This window comes from Mustela nigripes, chromosome 9 (assembly GCF_022355385.1).
Source record: "Mustela nigripes isolate SB6536 chromosome 9, MUSNIG.SB6536, whole genome shotgun sequence".
In the NCBI taxonomy this organism is placed as follows: domain Eukaryota; kingdom Metazoa; phylum Chordata; class Mammalia; order Carnivora; family Mustelidae; genus Mustela; species Mustela nigripes.
The window spans coordinates 87,132,614-87,154,252 of NC_081565.1; the positions used below are offsets into that span (position 1 = coordinate 87,132,614).

Sequence of the window (21,639 nt, forward strand, 5' to 3'; positions counted from 1 at the left end):
ACCACCTTCAGCTCAGGTCATGATCCCAGGGTCCTGGTATCAAGCCCTGCATCAGGCTCCCTGTTTGGCGGGAAGCCTGCTTCTCCCTCTGCCCACTCCCCCTGCTTGTATTCCCTCTCTGTCTCTCTCTTTCTATCAAATAACATAAAAAAACCCAACAACACATGCATTGTAAAATATACTCTGTCCACAACTGAGGCACAGTCTAACTTTAGGTATCTTCCTGAGCACTTCCAGACCATGTGAGGTAGTGAAGTCTTCCACAGCGACGACGGCCCTGAAGCCTCAGTGCTGCTTCAGGAGTTACCAGTCAGTGCCCAGTTCCAAGGACTCCTGCCTAGGAAACTAGCATGCTTCCTCTGAAGATACTAGACCCTTAGAATGTGGCTGCTAATATCTATCTTTTTCTGGTTTTATGTGCTGAAACCAAACCAAACCAACTTCCTGGAAAAAGAATCCAGATACGAAGCTATTTAATAAAAAGCTGCTTAAAGAAAGAAGTGTGATGAAACCCACACCTTTCTCTGTCACAGAGACACAGACCTTCACATACTGTCCCGTGAAATCTGTCACTTCTGCCGTGAAGCAGCCTGAAGCATCCACAGGGCAAACAGGAGGAGAGTCTTTCTGAATGATGTTGAAGTCCATACAGACCCGATAGTCGTCCTGGGGACAAGGGGAACGAAACAGGTTGAGTGTGTACCAGATAGGAGTGTGGGAGGTGACAGATTTACAAGAGAACGCTTCAGTATTCTGACACCTAAGTGCAACGGACTTTATCTTCTCAGCTGAAGTTAATTCAGGACCATTTAGAGAATCCCAGAGCCTTGTAGCTGGACAGGGATTACATCATCTTCCCAGCCGTTACTGCACACACCCCTGTATACAGCACGGTATCCACTAAAGAAGGAGGAAGATGACACACATGTATCCCTCGTGAACACAGACACAAAAGTACCCAACAAACTCCACTCGACACTACAGTAAAAGAAATCATTCACCACGATTAAGTAGGATTCACTCTGGGGATACAAGGATGTTCAGTGTCAACAAATCAATCAACGTGCTACATCACATTAACAAAATGAAGGGTAAAAACTCTATGATCCTTTCAATAGATGCAGAAAAAGCACTGGATAAAATTCAACACCCACTTGTGAAAAAAACTCAGCAAAGTGGGTTCAGAGGGAACATACCTCAACATAATAGAAGCCATATATGAAAAACCCATAGCTAACACCACACTAAATGGTGGAAAAAGCTGACAGTTTTCCTCCATAGTCAGGAACAAGACAAGGATGTCCATTCTCACCACTTTTAGTCAACGTAGTACCAGAAATTCTACCCAAAGTAGTCAGACAACAAAAACAAATGAGACATCCATACTGGTAAGGAAAAAGTTGGGCTGCCACTTGGCCGATGACATGATGACTATATACAGAAATTCTAAACACTCTACCAAGATACTATTAGAACAAATAAAATCAGCAAAACCAGATTTTACAGGATGCAAAATCAACATACAGAAATCTGATGTGTTTCTATACACTAATAACGGAGTAGCAGAAAGAGAAATTAAGCAAACAATCCCATTTACAATTGCACCAAAAGTAACAAAATACCTGAGAATAAACTTTTTTTTTTTAAGATTTTATTTATTTATTTATTTGACAGACTGAGATCACATGCAGGCAGAGAGACAGGCAGAGAAAGGAGAAAGCAGGCTCCCCACCGAGCAGAGAGCCCGATGTGGGGCTTGATCCCAGAACCCTGGGATCATGACCTGAGCCGAAGGCAGAAGCTTTAACCCACTGAGCTACCCAGGTGCCCCGGGAATAAACTTAATCAAGGAGGTAAAGACCTGTACTCTGAAAACTATAAAATATTGATAAAAGAAATTAAAGATGACAAGAAATGGAAAGACATTCCATGCTCATGGACTGAAAGAACGAAATTCTTAAAATGTCCCTACTACCCAAAACAACGGACAGAGTTCATGCAATCCCTACCAAAAAGCCAACAGCACTTTTCATAGAACTAGAACAAATAATACTAAAATTTGCTTGAACCACAAAGATTCTGAATGCCTGAAGCAGTCTTAAGAACAAAGCTAGAGGTTTCACAATCCTAGATTTCGAGGTATCCTACAAAGTTAAAGCAGTCAAGACAGCATGGTACTGCCACAAAAAGACACAGACCAATGGAACAGAATAGAGAGCCCAGAAATAAACCCATGCTTATCTGGTCAGTTCATCTACTACAAAGCGGGAAAGAATATACAATGGGGAAAAGACAGTCTCTTTAATAAACAATGTTGGAAAACTGGACAGCTACATGCAAAAGAATGAAACTGGACCTCTACCTTACACCACACACAAAAATAAAGTCAGAATGGATAAAAGACCTAAATGGGAGATGTGAAACCATAAAACTCCTAAAAGAAAATAGAGAGCGTAATCTCTTGAACAGCAGCCACAGCAACATATATATGGCTATGTCTCTCCAGGGAGGGGATTCAACACTAAAAATAAACTACAGGGACTACACCACAATAAAAAGCCTCTGAACAGCAAAGGAAACCATCAACAAAATAGAAGGCGACCTACTGAATGGAGGGAGATATCACAAATGTCCTATCTGATAAGGGTAAATATCCAAAATATATAAAGAACTTACACAACTCAACACCAAAAAGCAAACAGTCCTATTAAAAAATGGGCAGAGGACCCGCAGAGACATTTTTCCAAAGAAGATAGCGATGCTAACTGAGATGTGAAAATATACCCAACATCACTCATCAGGGAAACACAGATCTAAATCACAATGAGGTATCACCTCACACCTGTCAGGTAGGCTAGAATAAAAAACACAAGAAACAAAAAGTGCTGGCGAAGATGTGGAGAAAAAGGGACCACTGAGCACCGTTAGTGGGAATGTAAATTGGTGCAATCTCTTTAGAAAATAGCATGGAGATTCCTCAAAAATTAAAAACAGAAGCATCATAGGGTCCAGCAAATCCAGGCCTGGCTAGTCACCTGAAGAAAATGAAAACACTAATTCAAAAATATATATGTATCCCTGTGTTTACTGCAGCATTATTTACAAGAGCCATGATATGGAAGCCACTCACGTGTCCAAGAGACGAGAGGACAGAGAAGACATGATGCCTATCACGGAGTCTCACTCAGCCATTAAAGAATGAGATCTTGGGACGCCTGGGTGGCTCAGTTGGTTAAGCCACTGCCTTCGGCTCGGGTCATGATCCCAGGATCCTGGGATCGAGTCCCACATCGGGCTCCTTGCTCGGCAGGGAGCCTGCTTCTCTCGCTGCCTCTGCCTGCCTCTCTGCCTGCTTGTGTGTACTCTCTCTCTATCTCTGGCAAATAAATAAAATCTTTAAAAAAAAAAAAAAAAAAAAGAATGAGATCTTACCATTCCTGACAACACAGATGGAACCAGAGGGTATTATGCTAAGTGAAATAAATCAGACAAAGACAAATAGAACATATGATTTCATTCTTATGTGGCACCTAAAAAAACAAACAAAAAACCCAAACATACCTAGTTTATGACAAATACATTTTAATGGGAAAACCTAAACCACAATTCAAAACCAAGAAGTTTTCTTTTTATTATTTATTATCAGTGTAGGAATCATACCAGTTGACCCTAAAATTATTATGAATAACTAATACTGGACTGGTTCTTGAAACCCAGTAAACAGTATTATGAAGACTGCTTCCATCATACTGAGTACTGACCAGGTATTAGGTGACACTAAGGAAGCATTAACTTTATTGGGGACAACAGTGGGATGGTGGCAATATTAAAAATAAAGAGTCATATCAGTCACAGCTGTGTAGCGAAATATCTGCAGATGAAGAAAAGGATGTTGAGGATTTGTTTCCAAAATCCTCAAGCCAAAGCGGAGAAGGTGTGGGGGAAAAGGACAAGGTAGAAGATAGAAGAAACAGACGTCCCAAATGTTGATAATTAATGCAGCTGGGTGTCGTGAACATCAGGATTTATTTTAATACCTCTTTACATCTGTGTATATTTGAAGAGTCCTATAATAAAAATCTCTGCAGAGGTTAGGCACGAAAGCAAAAAGAATGGAGACAGACTACCTAACTTCACTCCCACTGACGGAACGATCAAGCCTCTGTACCCAGTGGGCGTTTTGTTCATACACAAATGACATCAACAGCATTTTTAGAAAATTTTTAGAAATGTTTGCATTTTTAGAAAAACTACTCTGGGAAAAATTTAAAATTAGCCACACCATATAGCTTTGAGGAGGTCAAGTTCTGCTCTCACCATGGCACTTGCTCAAGAGCACCCTTGGAGGTGTGGCACCTCTCCACACTCTGATGATCACAGGGCCTATGTAAATCGATGCCCTTTTCAGAACCCATAGAACTGCACACCGAAAAGAGCAGAGTGCACAGACAGTAAGTTATGAATGAACGGAAACAAAATGCCCAGCAACACCCAGGGTTCAGCTCATCATTTTCAGAGATCAGCTCAGAATGAAAGGAAATTGCAGATTTAAGTTTGATAAACCATCTTTGGGGGCAGTGAGCCTGAAGAGCAGGGCCAGTATGCCCAAGAACGAGGTGCATCACACACACACACACACACACCCTCAGTGGCCACAACGCTCCCTTCCCATAGACACGATTGCAAGACTTCTAGTACTCACAGCACCGAAGTAAGGAGCCTGGTGCACCACTCCTGTGCCCTCCTCCTCCCGCACGTAGTTGTCAGCAAGTACCGTGAAAGCACCATTCTCCTTGCACTGGAACAGAAGGTCAGCAGGCAAAGTGGATGAGACACTGCCACGTTGTTCATCAATTTTGTAACAGCATATGATAAGAACACGAAAAAAATTTTTTTTTTTTTAAATAAAGCTAGTCTCGGGGCACTTGGGTGGCTCAGTGGGTTAAAGCCCCTGCCTTCAGCTCAGGTCATGATCCTGGGGTCCTGGGATCAAGACCCGCGTAGGGCTCTCTGCTCAGCGGGGAGCCTGCTTTCCTCTCTCTCTGCCTACTTGTAATCTCTGTCTGTCAAATAAATAAATAAAATCTTAAAAAAAAAAAAAGATTTTAAAGTAATCTCTGTACCTTATGTGGGGCTCGAATTCCAGACCCCAAGAGTCACACACTCTAACCATTGAGCCAGTCAAACGCCCCTGAAAAAACTCTTCACATGCACAATTTTTTTCAGAAAGAGGACAGACAAATTCAGATTGGGAAGAAATATGCTCTTTTCTATGAATAATCTCTCCCTTAGAAATGAAATAATTACCTGAAGACTTGAAAATGTTCTAACTTCCTTAGTCATAAAACTGGGCTTAATCAGTTCTTCCAAAGCCCCAGCCCTGCCCTTACTCCCCGCATGCAGCTTCTCTTGCTGCCTCAGCTTATGCCCCCTCACCCACCACACCTCTGGAGTGCGGCTCCCAGTCACCTTCCTGTCACCCCTGATACAAAGGCAAACCACAAAAAATCTGGAATGGGTGCCCAGAGTGAGAAGTTCTAGTTAAAGGCACTCCACACACTGTAGAGAAACATTGTTGAAAAGTCAGGTTACTACATAAAATGCTGCAGACCTACTTCTACCTTCATCTCTACGTCTTTGCACACACCGGTTCAGCTAAACTGACCCTTTGCTTTCCTGTCTTTCTGCTTCTGCAAAATGTACTTTCAGAAATGATTTTCCAGAAATGATTTTCATACTTAATCACATTTAATCAATGATCTTATGAAAACAGCACATAGTATTCCTATGTTTCTTTTATTCCCCAAAGATTTTACTTATTTGAAAGAAAGGGAAAGGGAGAGAGAGAGGGAAAGAACGGTGCGGGGGCTGGCGCAGGGGTAGAGGGAGAGGGAGAAGCAGGCGCCCCGCTGAACAGGGAGTCCAACAGGAGCTCAATCCCAGGACCTTGGGATCACGACCTGAGCCGAAGGAAGATGCTTTAACGGACTGAGCCACCCAGGCGCCCCTAGTGAGAGTTTTAAGACAAAAAAATCCGAAGTAAAATATGTTAAGATACACAAGAGAAGAGCGGAGCAATGAGATTTTTCAGGAGAAACCAGAGGCATTTCAAAAAAATGTTTTTTTCAGATGGTATCTGAATTCAGCTTTGAAGAATAGGTTGTACTTGAACACATCTGACTTTAAAGAAAGGTGAGGGATTTTTTAGACAGGAGGAAAACAAAGGCAGGGAAGGAGGAAAAGCAGTGAAGGAGATGTTTAAAGCAACATTAGTGGATGTGGTTCGGAAGCAGTCAGGCCAAGCGGAGTACACTCGAGCGGAGTGTGGGGGCAAGCGGCTGCAGGCTCACAGCGAGGAGGAAGGTCTTTACAGCTAATCCTTGAACAACACAGATTGAGGGTCTACTTAAACATTTTTCTCCCTAGGAGTGGACAGCAAAAGCCATAAGGTGTTTATTTTCAACTGTCCACCCCAGTCTCCAGGAGACTGAATTAAAGGTGACTGGTGCAGAAGTGACACCTGCTGCCCTGAGTACCCAGGGAGCCTGCCGAGGCTGCTGTCAGCCCTCTGGGGACCTGAGGCCAGGTAGTGCTGCAGGTCCTGTAGTGACAGGGTGGTGGGGTCCAGCACCCAGGGCTGGCAGACAGGAGGCTGGGCCACAGAACGGGCCCAAAGAGCAGGGACAGCCCTCTGGGAACCGGGCTCCGGGGCTGCATCAGGACAGGTGAAGCCTGCTTTGGTTGGGCACAGACTCCTCCCTTAAAGGCACCGCAGCCCACGTGTGGCCACAGCTGCTGATGGCCATGCGGCAGCTGCCCTATGTCTCCAGGCCTGCTGGGGAACCACTAGAGCAGATCCAAAGCCACCAGGACGCAGGACATTGCCTTCCTGGTGGGTATCCACTCCTGCCTGACCCACTAATATGTGGTTTTTAAAACTTTTTTTTTCTTTTTTAGTGAGGAAGTTTTCTTTATTCCTTGTTTTCTAAGAGACTTAAACATAGGGAAGCTGAGTTTTATTAAAGGCTTTTCAATACTTGCTGAGGTGCTGCTTTTCTTCTTTAGCCTATTAAAATGTAGTTCATACTACATTACAGATCACTGAGTGTGATTCTGTAAAAATTCCTACTTCTCTACACTATGCTGCAGTTTTTGTATATGCCATATTCAACCTGGCAATTATTCTTGCAAGTGCTACATCTATACTCAGACTATAAATTAATTGGTATTTATGCACACATGTTAACTTTTCCAAGTTTATGTATCATGGTTCTGCTAATCTCATAATATGGAAAGTTGACTTTTTCTATTCCAGGACAGTATAAGATATGCTAGGACTTTGTACTTTGTGTCTTTTTATAGAGAAAACCTTTTCATATATACTTAATGGTTAGGAAAACAAAGTGTTCAGAACTGTTTAAAACACCAAGAAGGTTTTTTCAATAAATGTATGTATACTACTGAAAATACTATTTTTTAAAAAAAAAATTTTTTTTTTTTTAATTTATTTAGTCAGAGAGAGAGAGCGAGAGTGAGCACAGGCAGACAGAGTGGCAGGCAGAGTCAGAGGGAGAAGCAGGCTCCCCTTGGAGCAAGGAGCCCGATGTGGGACTCGATCCCAGGACGCCGGGATCATGACCTGAGCCGAAGGCAGCTGCTTAACCAACTGAGCCACCCAGGCTTCCCACTACTGAAAATACTATTACATATTTTCTCTTCCTTACGATTTTCTTAATAATTTTTTTTTCCTCTATCTTAATTTAAGAATATAGTATGTAACAGGGGTGCCTGGGTGGCTCAGTGGGCTAAAGCCTCTGCCTTTGGGTGGGGACATGATCCCAGGGTCTGGGATCGAGCACCGCATCAGGCTCTCTGCTTGGCGGGGAGCCTGCTTCCCCCTCTCTCTCTGCCTGACTCTCTGCCTACTTGTGATCTCTCTCTCTGTCAAATAAATAAATAAAATCTTAAAAAAAGAAAAGAATATAGTATATAACACACATAAAATACAAACTATGTGTTAGCCGACTGTGTTATTGGTAAGGCTTCTGGGCAACAGTAGGCTACAGCAGCTATGTGTGGGGAAGTCAAGAGTCACTGTGCCAGGTGGTGCCACAGTACTTGGACGATGAGAAACATGGGAAAACACTCAAGGAGCACAAAAATAAAGAGACAGATGTGAGCGATATTGTGGACAGAGCCCAAATGGCAGAGGTCACCTGCACTAACCAAACTCTATCCCTGAAGAGACAGGGCTCCATGGGAAATTCCTGCAGACTCTATTCTTTTGGTGATGATGGTGGGCTTTCAAGTATGGAATCTCTGTTGCCAGAAAATGAAAACTGCACAAAACAGCTCTGTGACTCTTAAGAAAACTAAGTTACCACATGTATGAACTTTGCCTTGGTGGCCAGGTTTTAGAACACCCGCCTCATCAGTTTCCTTGAAATGAACTCTGTTTAGTGTTACACAGGTTTTATTCTGAGCACTATCTTAAATTTGTTTAAAAAACAAACAAAGAAACAAAAAACCAAAAAAAAAAAACCCCAGAACAAAACAGAACTAACAAAGAAACAAAAAACCCAATAAATTTCCTGGATGATATGTCGACTATAAACAACAAAAATATACAAACTTATGTGCTTCCTTTTCTAACTTGAGAAAAGTATTAAAAACATTCCCATAGATTTTAATTATTAAACCAAGAAAGCAAAACAAACACAATTTAACTTTGTTACTACTAAGACAGACTTTGGATCAGGACATCCACACAAGCCACAGGAAACCCACACAAGACACAGACAGCTAATAAGCCACAGACAACCATCTAAGCCAGGCACACCATACAAGCCAGGGGACAGCAGTACAGCGACTCCCACTACAGGCATCATCACAGCATTCTGGTGACCCAGTACTTAGGTACAGAGTACCTGCGTGGTAGAGGTCCCTAAGCTCACCTGCACAAAATAGTCAAACAGGGGCCTATACTTCTTGCCTTTGAGACAGGTACCAGGAAATCTAGAAAAAGGAGAAAGGCAAACCCATAATTAGACTAAAATCCTCAAAGAAATGAAACTACAGACAATTAAGTCACAACTCCCCCCTGGTTTACTACTTGTTTCTTAGTCGTTAATGCTGGAATGTGTGATGTGAATGTACTCAGTAGTATTAGCTGAACTTAAAAAACTGAGCTTTGGGGTAATAAAGTGTTTCACCTTTCAAAGTTAACACACACATGCATGAATCAGTAATTTTATATTCACCTTTCAAGGATCTCATAGTCACTCTCCAACTTATAGAGGGCTGATAATCTGGCTTCCATTAAAATGAGTAATTTTCCTCTGACAACATCTAGGAGAGCAAGGGGAAAAGTGGACTTCAGTGACATTCAGACTTCGGCAGAGTCTAGAAACACACCAGCACATCCTCCCTTGCGGGGTCCCGTATCGCCACATATGCGCAGCAGTCACAGAAAAATGCACCAGGGCACCAACGCACACTGTTTTCCAGACCCAAAGAAGACAAAAACAGCACATGCACTTAACTGAACTTCTCTCCATTTTACATAAAGTAATCTTTATTTTCTCCAACCAGAGGTAATATATGGGAATGCTTAAAAACTGTAACATTAACAAATCAAAAAACTCCCTGAGTAAAAGTCCCTGCTCATCTTGACACTATCATTTGAGTGTCGCCCTCCAGGTATTTTTTTATGTTTATACTAACGTAAGTTTTATGTAAATGGCTACTTTAAAAAAAGTAATTATGGGATATCAGTCAATACCATTTTCAGTCTGTCTTTACATACTATATTGTGAACATCTTTCCATATATCAACACAGACTGTCCTTTCTCATTCTAAATAGCTGTACTGTACCCCATTCTAAAGAAGTGCAAGTCATTTTTAACCTATCAAATAATACTAGACATTGAAATTGTTTTCAGATTGTTACTACTGTGAACATGGGGGTAATGAATACCATTGTATTTATCTTTGTACCCTTATTAGAGTGTTTCCGGAGGATACTATTCTAGGAATAGAAAAGCTAGAATAAATGTATAAACATTTACAATTTAATAACAAATGACAAATCGCCTCATAAAAAAGACTAAACTCCCACCTGTAAAGTATGACATACCAAAGCATTTTTTAAAAGATTTTATTTAGGGGTGCCTGGGTGGCTAAGTGGGTTAAAGCCTCTGCCTTCGGCTCAGGTCATGATCTCAGGGTCCTGGGATCGAGCCCCACATTAGGTTCTCTGTTCAGCAGGGAGCCTGCTTCCTCTCTCTCTCTGCCTGCCTCTCTGCCTACTTGTGATCTCTGTCTGTCAAATAAATAAATAAATAAATAAATAGATCTTTTAAAAAAAGGTTTTTATTTAAGTAATGTCTACACCCAACATGGGGCTTGAACTCATGTGCCTGAGATCAACAGCTGCATGCTCTTCCAAATGAGCCAGCCAGCCACCCCTGATATACCCAAGGATTTGCTAGAGTCTATGATGTAGATTCAGTTCACTGTAAGAAACATGAGAATCAACAGATCATTGAGAAGGCCTTTGCAATTCACTGAAAAGCTACTAGAAACAACACTGCCACCTACCAGCTCTGGCTGCATCAGACCTTCACTGTCACCAGAGTCCACGTTTTCTGGATAAAACTCAGGACAAATGGCTCACCAGGTACCTGAGTCGCATGCAGGCAGTGGAGGGACAGAACTGAAGTCCTTCCACCTGATGGCCCCTCAGATTATCAGGCTCACTAGAGAATGAACGGCCACATCCCAGGGAGACACAGGGAACTCTCGCCATGGGCCTGTCCCTGCCTGGAGAGGCTATGTGCCCATGGCTGGGAACATAGGAAACCAGCTGCTGACCCTATCTGCTCCTGAGGCACTTTTTTTTTTAATTTGAGAGCTAGAAAGAGCAGGAGAGAGGGGAGGGTCAGAGAAGAGGCAGCGGGGGCTGAGCAAGGAGCCCGATGCAGGACTTGATCCTGGCATTCCAGGATCATGACCCAAGCTGAATGCAGTCACCCAACCAACTGAGCCAGCCAGGAATCCCTCCCAAGGCACTTCTAAGTAGTAATAAAAACCCCTGTTTTCTGCACACTGCCCTTCCCCCATTCCTTCCTTCGAGTCCTTTGCTTGCTTCACAAGCTGCTGTGAATCAAGTCACCTATCTTGTACGGTCATTTCTTTTCTGACTATGGCTTTCTTTCCGGGGCTTCCCTTCCTTCCATAAACTACCCAAACCTGAAGGTAAGAATCTTCTTTTTTCACATAAATCTCTACGGAAAGAGCTTCATGAGGACTTTGGCTAACTCTCTACCAGCGACTATCTGAAAGGCACAGAACTCTGAAGTTTTGGTACTGACTCTGTGACACAAGGACTTAGAATAGATACATATTTCAGTCTTGGTCCCCATTCCTGGCAGAGCTCCTAAAACCTTTGTCATTTCCTAACTGGTAACAGCCATAAAGGGGTCCTTTGTTATGCTAATGAGGGGACTTCTGGAAAGCCCACAGGTCACCTAAGGATGGCTTTCAATCATCAAAAGCCAATGATTTAATAAATCCTGCCTAAGTAGTTAAGCCTCCCTTACCCCCAAGGATGGGGTGTGAAGTGCTTCCAGGTTAGTGAATGCATCCACATGCTGAGGGCCGCCCACACCAGCTCCCTGGGGGACAGAGGTCCTGTGCTCCGGACCACCCGGCCTCACCCCTGCACCGCACTCCACCGCTCACGTGTACCTTTACGTCCTTTCACAGTGAACTGGTTCAGTGTCTCTGAGCTATGAGCTGCTCTAGCAAATGAATTCAACTCGTGGGGGTCACAGGTCTGTCAGAAGCACAGGACTTGCAACTGCCACCTGCAGTGAGGCTGTAGCGCGGTGGGGGGACCGCATGCAGTACTGGGCCCTTAACCTGAGCAATCTGATGCTAGTGTCTGAATGAGTTCACTGGTTGGTGGGTCCCTGGCAACAATGAGAGGCCACCTCTCTGAATCCCCAGCTCTTCACCTGTAACTGGGGCATCACGTGTAAAGTGTATTACAATCTGAAAATTGTAAGGTGTCCTTTTTTTATATCTCTCTACTTCTAAAATTTTTATGTGCATTACTTTTCAACCAAAAATGAAAAAAACCCACCTCTTGTAGAGATTATTCTCTATTTAAGCCTAACATTTTTTCAAAAACTTCTATTTTTTAGGGGTGCTTGGGTGGCTCAGTCAGGTGATGGGTCATGGTCCCAGAGTCTTGGGATCAAGCCCCGAGTCAGGCTCCCTGCTTAGCGCGGAGCTTGCTTCTCCCTCTCACTCTGCCCCTCCCCACTGCTCAGGTTCTCTCTCTCTCTTTCAAATAAATAAAATCTTAAGAAAACAAAAAAATGACAACAAACTTTTAGTTTTACACCAAAAGAAATGTAAACTTTCATTCTATCCCAAAATAAGGTAAAGTGATCTTCTCTGTATCAGTTGAAAATAACCAGGCCAATACTTACCTTTAATCTTCACGTACTGCATGTCTGGATTAACACACAGGGCAAGGTTACTAGGTAGAGTCCAGGGAGTGGTTGTCCAAGCCACCAAAGACACATTTTCATCTTCCTCCAAAGGGAAAGTTACAAACACTGAAGGGTCTTGAACATCCTGAGATAAAATGAGATAAAACACCTTTTTATAAAATCCATAATAATAGGTGCAGAAGAAAAGGGAACTGATCCTAAAAAACAGATTTCCAAAATAAAAACCAGCTGCCATATTTATAAAAAGAAAATACAAAGCAAGAAATTCCAATTTTATTTCTCTATATTCTTGAAAAATGTTTTAACAATTTGGTAGTCATAAGTAAAACATTTTAAATGTATCAAGATGAATATGCATTAGAGGTTTCACTATTATAATGACCTACTTTTATAGTAAATCCATGAAAAGTCAGCTCAACAAAATAATGCTTCCGAAAGGTAGAATGATTCTTTATTCCAAAATAAAAGAATGAATCATTTTTAAACACCATGTACTTAAAACTGCAATATGCCAATATTAATTCAGTTCATTAAATAAAAAGTTGGTTCCAACTCTATGGCAACATGAAAATATCAAGGATTTAAAAATATTTAATAAATAGCTCCAAAGTAGAAAAACTCATCCCCTGACCCAGGCCAACTCACTGAGTTCTGAATAAAGTGCCCTGAGGAGGAGCTCTGGAAACTTCACCTCATCCACACAGGAACCGTCAGGCACACCTGAAGGAGTGCTGGCCTGTGTGCCTCGAATGCCAGCATCAGGAATCCCAGACACAAAGGCGCTGCTCCAAGAAGCCTGGGCATGGAACACCCAAACAAAAGACATACCCTACAATTCTCTTTTGCTGAAAATGACATCAGTGGGACCACTAACAGAATCAACCTACAGATTAGATGGTAACACTTCACAATGTTGATTCCCTAACTTCAATTACTTAAGAGTATGGATTTTAAGAAATATGTACTTAAACTTTTTAGAGGAAAAGGGACATCATGTCTACAACCTACTCTCAAAGGGCCCTGTTCTACCGCCATTTCCTAGAGGGAGACGGACAATGCGGATGTGGTCAAAGAGGGTGGCCATCAATTATGAACTTTTCAGTTAAGTCTAAAATTATGTCAAAAGTTAGAAATAAAAACAAACCTTAGTTGCAACCAACATAACTGTAGATTGGCTAGAGAAAAGACAGAAAATGCTAAGCGCTGGCAAGAAAGCAGAGTACTCACTGGCTGGAGGGAGTACAGACTAGGACATCCAGAGTAGGAGGCAGCAAACCATGATGCATGGGCCAACTCTGGCCTCACCCGTGTTCTTATACCACAGGAACAAAGAATGATTTTGACAGAGTTGAGTACTTGCAACAGAGAACATCCAGCCCACAAGGCCTAAAATACTATCTGGCACTTCACAGTTTGCCGACCCTGGTACTAGAGCTAAGTGTTAAGTACACCCTATGACTCAGTAATTCCACTTCTGGGTATGTAACCCATAGAAGATGTGTGTATGCATGCTCCCCACTTCTACAAAGTTCATAGTAGCACTACTGATCAGAGCCCTGAACTGGGAATCACCTAGATACTCATCAATGGTACAGTGGGTAAAGTAAGTGCCAGCCAGTAATTAGAACGATGATCTACAACTACATACAACTGGATGACTTTTCACAAACATAACCTTGAGCAAGAGAGGCCAGGCACAATAAAGAATGTAGGGCACAATTCATGCATGTATAATACAATGTCTAAAAATTCAGATGCCGTAAAAAAGATAAATACTTTTATATACCACAATTGGTTTACGTTTTAGAACAGAAACTCAGTTTACTTCTGCACAGCCTGCTCATCCCAAGAGAATTCACTTGTGTACTTACAGAAGACGATACCCTCTAAAAGCTCTAGGAGCTCACAGCTAGTCTGGGGATCTAACATGTAGAAATCTAGAAGCCAAAGAAAACTGCAGCATAAGTACACAGGATTTACGTTCAAAAATGTTCTCAGCAACACTGTTTGCTACCATTCAAAACACCTGAAAATGTCTATCAAAAGAATGAATACGCGTCAATCTGTCATATCGAACACTGTACAGCAGATAAAAATTAACTCAAAACTACATGTGTCAAGGTGAAGAATCTTTAAAACTTAATGCTTCCTATGAACGGCAAGGTACGGAGTAAGTACAATGTATGGGGTTAAAGACAAGCCTAAGAGGGTGACATACTGTTTGTGAATACTTAGGCAGAGAGTAAAAGTATAAAATCACGCATGGAAAAAAACACTGGATTCGACACAGCTGTCACCTATCAGGCTGTAAGGAAGTGGAGAGAAATGTGCTGTAAATACATAAATTGTGGACTATTCACTTGCACAGGAACTAGAACAAAAGATCCCTAACTCCACAGAACACAGATGACTGTCACAAACATCATGCTGAGAAAAGCCATTTACAAATGAAAGCCATTTTAAACAGTGACCTCTGTTCATGACACACATGCCGAAGGAAGGACATCGACAAATATGAGACATTCCAATTCAGAGGACCGTGGAGACATAACCAGCAAAATTCATTACAGGAAACTCTGTAAGATAAAACCTGTCTCCTAAACAATGATTTTCAAGGGAAAAAAAGGGGAAGACAGCAAAATGGAGACCACAGATGAAAACAGACCTGAAAGACAACTGCAGCCACACATGAGTCTTTCTTAGATCTTGATTAAAAAAAACAACAAACAACAGAGGGAAAAAGGCCTGGTATTTGAGAGACATACAGAAATGTGAACAATGGGGCACCTGGGTGGCTCAGCTGTTAAGCGCCTGCCTTCGGCTCAGGTCATGATCCCAGGGTCCTGGCATTCAGCCCCGAATCAAGATTCCTGCTTAGCAGGAAGCCTGCTTTTCTCTCTCCCACTCCCCTGCTTGTGTTCCCTCTCTTGCTGTGTCTTTCTCTGTCAAAAAAATAAATAAAATCTTAAAAAAGAAAATGTGAACACTGATAATATCTAGGCATTAGACCATTATAATAGATAATTCACACTACTGATGACTGAGGACTGTCTTAGGTATAATAACTGTTCTATGGTAATGTGGAAAAAATAAAGATTTCTTGTGTTTTAAAGATATTTAATGTATTAATACAATTCTCAAACAAACTAGGTCCTTTAAAACAATGAGGCTAGATGAGGTCTCAGAAATGAAAACACCTCCTGAGTACACACACGAGAAGAGAAGTTCCACGTTTCAAACTCACCACCTTTATCGCCTTCTAGATAAGGTAAAGCAGTGAGTGTACTTCGGTGAACATGAGACCCGTCTCAACTCTCCTTTCACAGCAGCCACAGCAGTTAACTCCACCCATCAGACAAAAAGATCATAATATTGCCGACCAAGGACAAATCAGATTTGCTTCCAACTACTTGTAACAAATAACTAACACGACAGGGTCCCAGATGAGGCATCCTCATTCAAACCAAGACCTCTTCCAAAAGCAGTGACTGGAGGGAAACAGGGCAGAGCTGGACTAGATAACCCGAGAGAGGCACAAAGATAAGGTCAAAACGAGCAGACACTGTCAGGTAAAGATACACCCTTCACAAATCTCAAGGGGATAAAAAATCCCTCTTTTGCCCTTTATAGAGCCTCAGTTCAGTGACTGGCAACATTAGCAGCACTCCGTAAGAAACGGTCAATCTGACGGACTCCCCCGGCTAACATTCCACACCGGGACTGGCTACTGTGATCACAATCCTTTAACTTCCATGGTACAAGTTAAAGCCCGATGACATCACACGCACCTTGTAGTTCTGGTGAGATTCGAAGTTGGACAGTGGAGTGTTGCATGCGGTGGAGAAAGGCATGACTTTCACACCTCTATACACAAGGCCTTTATCATAGAGCTGCTTGAAGACCCACCTGGCAAGTAAAGACACAGTTTTACAACAATGACACAACCAAAATTCTGTCTCCCCAAACTCAGATATTTATGTTTGTCTACAGTAGAGTTTCTATCAGCCAATCAAATGGAAAAATCATGTCTCTCAACTGTGGACTGGCTGGCAAATTAAAACAGATTCGTAGGAGACATTGTATAGACATTAAAAGTGGTAGTATCTGTCCATGGAAAGATGTTCATGACTTGATGTTGTGTAAGAAAAGCAATCCATACCATACTGTCCACTGACGTACTAACTGGAAAAATTGTACATATCCATATACTTAGATTTTTTAGAGATGCTGAAAAAGCAAATTTTTACCAATGTGTTAACCAATATGTTAACAATATTGTTGGGATTTCAGTTTTCGCTTTTCTTAATAGTTTTCTGGTATATTGCTTAAATTTTACTATATTGTGGGCAATTTTACAAAGGCAATTTAGAAAGAATAAATAGTTGGCATTAGGATATCTCTCCTACAGTTAGTCAAAAACTTTTTTTTTTTAAAGATTTTATTTATTTATTTGACAGAGAGAGACCAAGCAGGCAGAGAGGCAGGCGAGAGGGAGAGAGGAGGAAGCAGGCTCCCTGCCAAGCAGAGAGCCCGATGCGGGACTCGATCCCAGGACTCTGAGATCATGACCTGAACCGAAGGCAGAGGCCTACCCCACTGAGCCACCCAGGCGCCCCAGTCAAAAACTTTTATTAAACATTCAACCATGTTGCTTTAAGCTAAATGTATCAAGATGCTGACATGTCAATGGTAACAGACATCCTGAGGTCTCCAGACCTGTCCCGGCTGGATGTCAGGATGTATTGGTGGGAACCCTTAATTCTGTCTTTATGTATAATTTTTATAGTCCAATTCCTATGTGCTTGGTACAATAAATAAACTCTTTCCCACTTGTTAAAAATACATTTTTATGGAAAACTGTGCACATTTTTTCATAGTATTGCTTGGCTTTAAACAAAGATTAAAAAGTGAAGTTCTACGTAAAATTGCCCAAGTTTATTATATTTTTACTGAGGCATAACTGACATGTAGCACTGTATTAGATTCAGATGTGCAACATGAGGATTTGGTATTTATACACACTGCACAATCATCACCATAGTAAGTCTACTCACCCTCCACCACAAAGGTTACAACAATATTTTTCTTATGAGAACTTTTAAGATTTATCATCTGGGCAACTTAAAATATGCACAATGTTATTGACTATAGTCACCATGCTGTGTGCTACGTCTCCGTGATTTACTTACAACTGTAAGTTTGTACCTCTTGACCTCCCTTTACCCACTGCCCACCTCCAAATTCTTCTTTCCCCTGGCAAATACCATTCTGTTCTCTGTGTCTGTAAGTCTTGTTATTTTATCTTTTTGAAGATTTTATTTATTTACTTGAGAGAGAGAGAGAGTAGGGGAACAGCAGGCTGAGGGAGAGGGAGAAGCAGGCTTCCCAGTGAGCAGGGAGCCCAACACAGGGCTTGATTCTAGGATCCTGGGATCACGACCTGAGTAGAAGGCAAACACTCAACTGACTGAGCCACCCAGGTGCCCCAAGTTTTGTTATTTTAGATTCCACATCTAAGTGAAATCAAAAGGTATTTCTTTCTGACTTAGGTCACTTAGCGTAATACCTCAAGGTCCACCATGTTGTCAATGGCAAGAATTACTCTTTCTTATGACTGAGTGATACTCTATTTTACGCTCCCTCCCTCCCCCTGCATCCTTTTTCTCTTAAGAGGAGGAGAGAGAGGAAGTGGGGGGGGGAAGGGAGAGAGGGGCAGAATCTTCAACAGGCTGCACACCCAGTATAGAGCTTGATGTGGGGCTCCATCTCACAACCTGAGATTGTGAACTGAGCCGAAATCAGAAGTTGGATGCTTAGCTCACTGAGCCACCAGGGCCCCCACCCCACATCTTTTTTTTTTTTTTAAGATTTTATTTTGAAGAAAGAGAGGGGAACGGGTAAGCAAGGGAGCGAGGAGGTAGGAGAGAGACTCTCAAGCAGACCCCACCCTGAGCACAGAGCCTGATGCGGGGCTCCATCCCACTGACCCTGACATTGTCACCGGAGTCAAAAGCAAACAGTCTGACGCTCAACTGACTGAGTCACCCAGACACGCACCCCTGCTTTCTTTTTTTTAAAATCTGTCAGCCAGCCAGTGCACTCTCAGGTTGGTATCACACCTTGGCTACTGTAAATAATATTGTGATGAACATAAGGGTACATACATCTTTTTTGAAGTAGTGTTTTGGGGGTTTTTTTGGATAAATACCCAGAAGCAGAATTACTGCATCATATGGTATTTCTATTTTTAGTATTTCGAGGTCCTCTTTACTGTGGAGCCCCACGTGCCTCCATTTCATTGAGGTTTTTTCTTATTGTTTTGTTTAGAACTTATTCCTCTGTCTCCTCCTTTTGCTTGATGCTCCGGGTTTGTTTCTTTGTACCACGTAAAACCGCTACCTCTCCCAGTCTTGAAGGAGCAGTCTCATGTGGGAGATGAACTTTATTGTTCAGCCTTGCCCTAGAGCTCTCGGTTATCTCTCAAATTTTGTGACTGCCTAAGCAGCCTGACTTATTCTCCCATCCAAGTACTAACCAGGCCTGACCCTGCTTAGCTTCCGAGATCAGACGAGATCAGGCGCATTCAGGGTGGTATGGCTGTAGACATGACTTACTCTCGATAGTTCGCTGTTGGTGAAAGTGTTCCAAGACCTGTGAGTGTACCAGGGTGAGGTCTCTCTGTCAGAACCTAGTTTCAGGCTGAATGTGAACCCAGACACTCAAGCAGCAGCTTTTACAAAGTACACAAATAGAGGGGGCGCCGGGGTAGCTCAGTCGGTGAAAGGTCTGCCTTCGGCTCAGGTCATGACAGGATCCTGGGCTCAAGCCCCGTGTAAGGCTCCCTGCTCAGTGGATAGTCTGCTTCTCCCTCTCACTCTCCCTCTGTGTTCTCTCAAATAAAAAAATAAAATCCTAAAAAAATAAAGTACACAAATGTGTACAGCCCTGTGGGACCGCACTATAAAGCTTATGGACTTCCAGATCAGGCAATTTGGTCCCCTGGCTAATAGCTGCAAAAACTGGGTATATATATAAACTTCTTTCTGGGAGGTATCAGTGAGCAGCAATGAGAGGAGAGACAGCACAAATATGGTGTCCCCTAGGGCACATTCCCAAGGACCCCTTTGTAGCCTATAGATATAGTAGTAAACCTAAAGGCAGCCCCTCAGGCTGAAGTTCTATGACAAGTAAATCAATCAATCTATCTCTGCCTCCCAGTGCCCATCTTGATGTGGGCCCATCTTGATGTGGGCCTTTTGTGGTGGAGGAGTTGTTCAGCTAGTTTCCATAGAAATTGTAGATCTATGTGAGCAGACTCTCCACTGAGCAGGGAGCCTTACACGGGGCTTCATCCCAGGATCCTGGGATCATGACCTGAGCCGAAGGCAGCGGCTTAACTGACTGAGCCACCCAGGCACCCCCTCCATTTGTATGTGACTTTAGGATCTTCCTATGCCGTCACCTTAGCACAAATTTCTCAAGTTTTTTTTTTTCTTTTTTTTCAAGGTTTTATTTATCTACTTGAGGAAGGGGGAGAAAACAAGCAGTGGGAGAGGCAGGGGGGAAGCAGATTCCCCGCTGAGCAGAGAGCCTGATGTGGGGCTCAGTCCCAGGACCCTGATATCATGACCTAAGATGAAGTCAGATCTTAACCAACTGAACCACCCAGGTACCCCTCAAATTGCCCCAGTTTAAACTCAGTCTTAAATTATATGCTTTGATTCAAGGATATTCACAGAAGACTAGAGAAGGATTATTATCCTAAGACCCAGTTTGAAACCTAGGAGTCATAAAATAAATTGTGATCTCATGCAAGTCAGTCACCTGTCTTCACCTTGAAACAGGGTCCAAACACAATACCCAGGACTCTATGAATCACGTGGGAAAACTGATAGGGAAGTACTTTATGTAGTCAAAAGCACCAATCCCATCTAAATTATCTGCCATTATTAATGTCATCATTATTAAAGGTATCTCCTACTATCTTTTTATATTCCCTCTAAACCTATATGCCTTATATATCTGCCAACATGTTCCCCAGTAATATTCTAATACTTAGAAGCTTTCTAAAAAATGAGTTATTTATTTTACTTATTTGGAAGAGAGAGGCAGAGACAGCAAGACAGAGCACAGGCAGGGAGAGGAGGGAGAAGCAGGCTCCCTGCTGAGCAGGGACTAGATCTCCCTGACCTGGGCCTAAGGCAGATGCTTAACCGACCAAGCCACCCAGGAGCCCTAACACTGAGAAGCTCTGAAAACTGTTTTCTCTGATTCAAGTATGGTTTTACATAAAGTAAGAAGTATTGTGTAGAGCTATATTGTCCAACATGGTAGACACTAGCCACATGTGCTCTTTCTAAAAACAAAACAAAACAAAACATTATTTTTAAGTAATCTCTGTACCCAACATGGGGGATGAACTTCTAACCCTGAGATCAAGAGTCACATGCTCCACTAACTGAGCCAGTCAGGCACCCCGACATGTGCTAATTTAAATTTAAATTAAAATGAGAAATTCATTTTCTTGACCATACTAGCCACATTTAAGTGCTCGGGAGGTGTGTAACCCAAATTGTGGTTTTTAGAGCTTCTCTGATCTTAAGACGTCTAGCTGTTCAGTGAATGGAAAGCCCCTTCTTGAGACTCTTATCAGCTTCCAACCTTGCAGTCTGGAGATGGGTCTGGAGATGTGATCACAGGGCCTGTCAAGTCAGAGGGTCTGAGAACTGCCCCCCAAGGCATCTAGCTCCTCAGGGGCCAAGGACTTGTGCCAAGCATGTACCACAGATCTCGACCAACAGCAATGCAAGCAGGTGGACAGGAAGGCAGTAAGAGCCACAAGTGCCTACAAAGCGCACAAAGGAAGTGCATCATACCAAAGAACTTTGCAACTCACCTGTCACTATGCGTAATTTAATAAAAGAGGCCTTCCTCCAGGCCCAAGGTCTGTGCTTAGGGCACTTGGCAGTCATAATAACGGTATTTGTTTGCCCAGTAATGAGATGTAATGATTCTCATATAGAGGTTCACCTATTAAGACTTTGGCATTGTAACACTTGTTTTGTAATAGTAAAAAGAAGCAATGCTAGTAAAAAGAAGTAACTTGCTATGCAAGCG

The 21,639-nt window shown here is 42.4% G+C and overlaps 1 protein-coding gene across 2 annotated transcripts in view; it reads right to left on the bottom strand.

The window, feature by feature from the left end:
- The window catches only part of IARS1 (isoleucyl-tRNA synthetase 1), a 72,122-nt gene that overhangs the window by 37,858 nt on the left and 12,625 nt on the right, over positions 1-21,639 (bottom strand). For both annotated transcript variants that reach the window (XM_059412021.1, XM_059412020.1), the window contains exons 6-11: positions 16,311-16,428; positions 12,499-12,646; positions 9,261-9,348; positions 8,955-9,015; positions 4,703-4,798; positions 544-666 (exon numbers count right to left, since the gene is read on the bottom strand). In XM_059412021.1, the coding sequence (XP_059268004.1) occupies positions 544-666; positions 4,703-4,798; positions 8,955-9,015; positions 9,261-9,348; positions 12,499-12,646; positions 16,311-16,428 (634 nt within the window). The remainder of the gene's footprint in view (positions 1-543; positions 667-4,702; positions 4,799-8,954; positions 9,016-9,260; positions 9,349-12,498; positions 12,647-16,310; positions 16,429-21,639) is intronic.